Consider the following 7,560-nt stretch of genomic DNA (forward strand, 5'->3'; position numbering starts at 1 on the left):
GCATTAGGGGATCTCTGGACAGATGAGCCTCCATTTGGCCTTTCCACCAATTGTAGTTGTCAGAACCCGTGAGGAGAGGAGCTCTAAAATCGGACTTTCCCTGAAAGTTATCAGCCATATCGATCGATACTATTCCTGTTACAGAAGTATTAGTACAAACACAGCTCTGATACCAATTGAAATTACACACCTAGAGGGGGGGTGAATAGGTGTTATGGCTAATATGACCGATTTTTAATGTTACCAAATATTTATACTGTCACAGACAGCTTGCTGTTAATTTCAGAGTAAACAGTCAGCTAGCTAACAATGCAGATGCAATGCAAAACAGATATAATCAGTAAGCTAGCAACACAGAGAATTTTAGCCAGGTTCGACCCCTAACCCTAATGGTCTACGTCCTGGTCCCCTACCAACTGGTAAGAGATTATATTATTAATCAATAATGTTAACAATTACAATGATTCAATAATATAACTCCCTTTAACCCTTGTTCCTGTTATCAGCTTGCTGAAACCCCTGAACCACGAACCAAAAGCTCTCCAAGACCTATACTTCCCAAGTATACTCTTCTAGCTAACTAGTCCCCTTGTTCCCTTGTTTCACAAGCTCGATACACAGCAACAAAACATTACACCTTGAACAATACAATGTATGAATGTAATACAACCGAAACTATGAACTCAATATAGATATATAATCAAATATAAGCACCAGAGCTCAAGTAAAGATTTTGCAATGTAAGTGTGTTGTATTTCAGAAGCTTGAAGTGTGTTCTTGTTCTCTACCAACACGGAAACCACACTCAAGTTTATATACACAAAAATCCAACGGTCAATTTGCTAACAAATTCCAACGTTCTTGTTCCAACCGAACTCACGTATAATTTGTTCTCAATTTGAACGTTTAAACTTGTGAAGTTTACTGAGTAAAAAGCGTAGAAACGTTGAGAAGATATCTCAGTAAAACGTTTATATAAAAACCATAATTTGAAATAGGATAGGAGTAGTTTTAGATAAGATCGAGATAGAGATAACCACTCCTATAAGTTAGGAAATCGTTTTTGTTTGAAATTCTGATTTAAAACTGAGCTCTAATATTTATATAAGTCATATATATAAATATTAAAGTCCTTACAAATCGATTCCTAATAAATCTCCTTGCTTTTCGACTTTGATCCTTATCCATTTGTTATTCTATTCACGTTGTAAGCTCGCTGATAAGCCTGAATGACAACCTGTAAGCTTGCTGACAGTTGAACATAATACTAAAACAAATTAAGCTGTTAGCACAAGTATATATAACTTTAATAGCTCGCTAACAAGCACTAGTTTTATGCTATTAGCTTGCTGGCAGTGTGATCATCAAAACACTGAGAGTATCAACTACCAGTGTATTGCCTTTTCTATATGTTTTCTGTATGATGTAAGATGATTTTAGCACAAGATTAATTGGGAGCTATCAGCTATGAGTCTATCACGATGAAACTGTTTCAAGTAAGAGGGGAAAATGTATAGAAAATGTTCTCAGGGGAAAATGTATAGAAAATGTTCTCAGAATAGACATAGCATGTTTGAATTAGTTATGTTCATTTTTTTCATGATGGACGCATGTACTCTTAACCACAAATTTAATCATATGCTATGTATAAATGTATAAATATCTGGGGGTGGATATATAAATTAATATATATTTTAAAATTTTCTACCAATATATATTATATAATATAAATATTTTGAGTTGTCTATTTACGTAAAAAAATTGTCTTGAAGCTAGAGCTAGTGTTTGTAGCTATCAAGTGTAATATAACTATTTAATCAATTAATTTTAAATAAAAATTATTAATTATGGATATTGAGTAAAAAAAAGTACTATACCACCAAATATTCCAGGTTCCGATAAAATATTGTATAATATAGATATTATGCGTGCTTATTTAATTTATTTTGTTGAAAAGAAAATTTAATTTTGAATTTTTTATTATTACATAATACTTTTCAAAAATAGATATTTATCCCATGTTTAACATTCCTTGTCTGCACTTTTTCTCGGTGAAGGTTTACATCATAAATAATCAAAGTTTCACTCGTCTGTGGAGACAGGATAGATGGAGTAAAAACTGGAAAACTGTTTGATCATAGTATCATATTATGATCATTTTGAGTGTAACTTCTGCACATGGGGAGTTGATGATTCCTTTTCCATTTGTTATAACTAACTCATCTTTAGAGCAGCTACAATGCTGCATGGCCATTTCCTCCTTTTACGTCAAATCAGTCTGTCCAAGTGTAGAAACAGGGCAAGCTGAATTATTTGGCCAAACTCGTCCAATGCATGTGCCCGCCTGCCACATTTTGTGGGCCTTTCTTTGCCATATTATATTATTGTTTAAGTTAACGTATTATAATTTTAATTTATTAAATAATATTTAAATTGTAATTACTTAAATTAAAATGATTAATTCTTAAGAAAATTAATATTAAAATAAAATACATTCAACTGAATTAAAAACAATAAATTAAAAACATTACACAAGGAAACAAACAATTAAAAATAGTACAATAAGAAACTAACGACTATTATGGAACTGCGAGACGTGCTCAATCAAGTCATTTTGTAGCTGACGATGTGTCCGTTTATCACGCATTTGTAACGTATTTTGGATATACCTTTCATACGGGATAAAGGGTTCTTCACCTAAATTTGGTTGAGATAAACCATTTGTTGCATCATCATAAATTGGTAAAGGACCAAATTGCGTGGCATAAGTGTCTCTCTCGTCTTCAACAATCATATTATGCATTATAATGCATGCTCTCATAATTTTTCCAAGATCTGCTTTGTCCCAAAAACGTGCAGGACCACGCACAATTGCGAAACGAGACTGTAACACACCAAAAGCTCGTTCGACGTCTTTTCGCTGGCTTTCTTGATATTTTGAAAATAATTTTCTTTTCTCACTTTGAGGACGTGGTATCGTTTTAACGAATGTTGCCCATTCAGGATATATTCCATCTGTTAAGTAGTATCCCATGCTATAAGTGTTTCCGTTGATGAAATAATTTACCTCTGGAGCACGACCTTCTAGCACATCATCAAATACTGGCGACCGTTCTAAGAGATTTATGTCATTATTTGATCCAGCAACTCCAAAAAATGCATGCCATATCCACAGATCAGATGAAGCAACCGCTTCCAGTATAATTGTTGCAACTCCTTTGTGACCACTCATAAACATTCCCTTCCAGGCTTTAGGACAATTTTTCCATTGCCAGTGCATGCAATCTATACTGCCCATCATACCAGGAAAGCCGCGAGCCTCACCCATCTGTAATAGCCGTTGAACATCACTGGAGTTTGGCTTTCGCAAGTATTCACTTTCAAATATCATGATGATATTTGAGACAAATTTTTTTAAGCACTCAACTGCAGTACTCTCTCCAATACGAACGTAGTCATCAACAGCGTCAGCGGATATTCCATATGCTAACATACGCATTGCGGCAGTACATTTCTGTAAGGGTGATAAACCTTTTCTTCCCACAGCATCGACCCTTTGTTGAAAGTATGGATCGAAATTTGACATTGCATTCACAATACGTAGAAAAACATGCCTTCCCATACGAAATCTTCGTCGGAATGTTTCTTCAGGATATACCGGATTTGCTGAAAAGTAATCATTCTCCAGACGTTGATGCCCTGCTTCACGGTTTCTGAATATACTTTTTCGAGGCACGGATCTTGAGCTTTGACCATAAATTTCATGATAGAGTTCGAGACGACGATTATCTTCAGTATCGTCGAAGCAAAACTCATCAATAAAGCCTTCAGTTAAATTTTGTGTGTTTGGGAAAAAAGGATTTGGATATGGATATGGAAATTGAGGGTTTGAATTTTGAGAATTTGTAGGAGGAGTGTTGTTTGGATTCATCTTTTGATCTAATTTTTTGGAGAAATAGAGAGTATGAATCATAAGAGTGTGAATTTATATTTATAGGGGGTACAAATATTACCGTTACTAATATTAACGTTACAAAATATTAACGTTACAATTTATAACGTTCGGCTGCTTTTATAAACGTTTATATTCCTTTCATGTACATATCAACTTTGTTCAGTTTTGACAAAAATATATTAATAAAATAATAAAAAGCGTGCAAATGGCCGTGGCCAGTACAGAGGTCACGCCCTCTTTTATTTCTTTTGGTCCAATGCTGTGTCAGTTGAATACTTGGAGCCCGGGACCATTTTGAGTGTCCCAAGACACTAAATGGCCACCACTGCAGCTGCTCTTAGAGCACCTCCAGTGCAGCGATGGCCACTTTCCATTTTACTGCCAAAACTGTCAGGCCACGTAGATGTAACTGAGCTTGGAAATAAATTGGCCAACCTACTCCAATCCAAGTGCCCAGCTTCTCAAGTAGTTACCCTTCCCATGTAGGTGACTGCACGTTAAAGAAATATTAAAAAAATGAAAAAAAATGAAAAGCTGCATCAACTGGGCAGCCCGGCTTGGTGGCCACGGCCAGTCCACCTGTATTGCTCCAACGCTCAATTCTAAAAAACACAAGAGCCCGGGTCACTTTCTCCAGTCCCAAGGTAGAAATGGGCACCCCATTGTGGGTGCTCTTAGGTCCCTTTTCCGCCCGGACGTCATCTCCAAGAATAAAGATTAACTAATAATTAATAAAATAATAATTTTATAAAAGTAATATTGTTTTTAAGGTAATATATATCTTTTGGCTAGAGGTGTTCATCAAACCGCCCACACCGCATAAACCGCCCGGGAACCGCTCCGCACCACACCGCAAAATGCGGTTTTTTTTTGTGTGTGGTGCGGTTGCGGGTTGAAATTTTAACAAACCGCGCGGTGCGGGTTGCGGTTTGACATTACACAAGTGCGGTTCAAACCGCACCACACCGCTATTTTCTAATGTATAAAAATATATCACATATAATTATAAATATTTATATTATATGAATAGATTATTTATCATGATGTTATCTCCTATGTGTATGTATATATGTTCAAGTTACTCAACTTAATTTTAATAATTTTACAATACGAATTATGGTTACTATTAAGACGACAAATTAAATATTATAATTATATTTGTTTTCTATAAAATAACTTGTTAGTGTTGAAATCTTTTCATCTTCATCATTATCATAATCATAACTTAGTTTATACTCTTTTTTATGAGTATCGTAACTTTAAATTTGTGTGTGTATATATATTATAAAAATTATTTTCAGATACATATAGTTTAAAATTATATTTATATTTGTCATTCAAAAGTATTAATTTTTTGAATATATAAACCACGCAACTGCATGAACAACACCACACCGCACCGCAATTTTGTGATGTGATTTACGCAGTTTTTATATTACGCGGTGCGGTTGCGGTTTACGATTTTTCCCAAATTGCAGGCGCGGGGTGGTTCGCGGTTTTAAGAAAAGACCGCACCGCACGCACCGTGAACACCCCTACTTTTAGGTAAAATAACATAATTTCTGATTTCAACATTGTTAGTTAAAAAGATTCAACTGTATATAATATTTTCAAATATAAAATCAGCGAACGCCATACATTAGGACAAATGCATCACATAAAGTGGCATAAATATATGAATTTGACTAATGAGTACTCCCTCCGTCCCCTCCAATTCTTATCATTTGGAATTGAGTGTTCGGCACGCATTTTAAGCCTCATATAAAATATAGTTATATAACTTTTTTTTATAATTTTCTTTTTCTGTATAAAAATTTAAACATTAGATTTTTATTCAAAAAAAGAAAATTTTAAAAATAAGTTATGGAGCTATATTTTATATGAGTCTTAAAATGCGTGCCGAACCCTACATTCTAAACGATAAGAATTGGAGGGGACGGAGGGAGTACGATATAAGAATGAAATTACAAATTAATTATATCTGGATGAAAACGTGCAATGCATGAGGTTAAGTGGTTAACCATGTTCCAGCTGCTCAATTGCTAATGAGCCCATAATCCCCAGCTCTTCTTCTGTTACTCTGTCTATGATATTAACCTCACCGTTATCTTCATTTCGAAAGCCATAAAAGTCATGATCAATGCTTTACCAATCCCGGTAAGACATTCCGAGATTAATATTATTTGCAATGCTTGTTTAATTTTTTTTTAAAAAAGTGGTTAACGGTGTGTTGTCTATTGAGAAAAGGAGTGATTTTGATATATAACTTGCAAACGCCTTCTAGATTCTCGTTTCGTAGACCAGAGGCTCTCTCGTCCATTTATAACTTCTTACCAAAGTAACATAAAAATTTGACAATTCATTTTTGTTTTAAACATAACTAACCATCTTAATAGTCGATAGTGACGAGCACGGTCATAACAGTTTTTATAAAAAAAATTCGTTATGTTCACGGTATCATTTGGTGAATGGTAATATCTTTTTGCCCCATTTGTGTTCAAAAAATTTTATGTCCAACGCAATATAAATTTAATAGTCTTTTATATTTAAATTATATTTATGTTCACTAACTTATGCGGACGAATATTTTTTTTGCCCGGGTTCTGTATTATTGCAGCAAATTATTTGCGGTTTTTTATGGAGCAAATACATTAACACGGGTGACCCCGAATTATCTCATTTGAATTTTATGAAGTCACAGTAATCTCATCTCTCGTCCGTTCTGTGTATCTGTTTTTCTACCATTTCAACATCTTATTAATGATGCATTATAATTTTATGTATCCATGACAAACTCTCAGCAACTATCTGCTGGATCAGTTGGCGGTAGGTTTCGCCGAAGCTGCAGCCTGCAGCCATCCAACCTGCTGGGTATTGACTTGTACAGTAGCGCCAGTAGATATGTTATCGGTTTGCTTTGACTAGCTCAGTCCTTAAATGTGATTGTTGCATATTTTCACTTAAATGCTATTATTATTATTTTCTTCTCTTTTTTTTTCCTTCTTTTAGGACTAAAATGCTAATATTGATCGCAGATATTATGACGATATGGAGAAAATCGGAAAGTTCTATTCACTTCAAGTGGTTAACTGTAGAAGCAAACATCATATAAAGTTATAACTGCCAAGTTGCCTCCAAGCCTCCAAGCCAAGCAAATAGACAGGACTATCGGTGTTTAAATCTAAAGTTAAACATTCTAAGTTTATTTCATAACATATTTATATAACTCAAATGGTGTGTTTATCTTGTTTTTCTGAGATATCTAGATTCGACTTTCAGCTTAATCTAAAGGCGAGTAATGTCGTTTGATCTCCGACCTTTATTATTAAGTATGAAAATATTTGACAATCTTTCCAATACATGAGTGTTTTTGGAATAACTAGTTTAACTTCTTTTGTTACCTTCCAAAAACAAATGTTTGTACGTAGAATGGTATAAAGAAGTGTTTTTGAAAATAACTAATTTAAACTTCTCCTATTGCCTTCTAAACATTATTTGACTATTTTCTCCATGAGCTCAATTGTAGTAGCATAATTAGGATTTCTGAGAGCCGAGCCGATTTAAAATAATTAATGTTATTTTTCCAAAGTCAGCCTAGGATACCG

The 7,560-nt window shown here is 34.3% G+C and overlaps 1 protein-coding gene across 1 annotated transcript; it reads right to left on the reverse strand.

The window, feature by feature from the left end:
* Positions 1-2,569: 2,569 nt before the first annotated feature.
* Positions 2,570-3,931, reverse strand: LOC108212205 (uncharacterized). Its single transcript, XM_017383931.2, has one exon. It carries the CDS (start codon positions 3,929-3,931, stop codon positions 2,570-2,572), a length of 1,362 nt encoding a protein of 453 aa, XP_017239420.2.
* Between the last annotated feature and the right edge of the window lie 3,629 nt (positions 3,932-7,560).

This window comes from Daucus carota, chromosome 3 (assembly GCF_001625215.2).
Source record: "Daucus carota subsp. sativus chromosome 3, DH1 v3.0, whole genome shotgun sequence".
NCBI lineage: Eukaryota > Viridiplantae > Streptophyta > Magnoliopsida > Apiales > Apiaceae > Daucus > Daucus carota.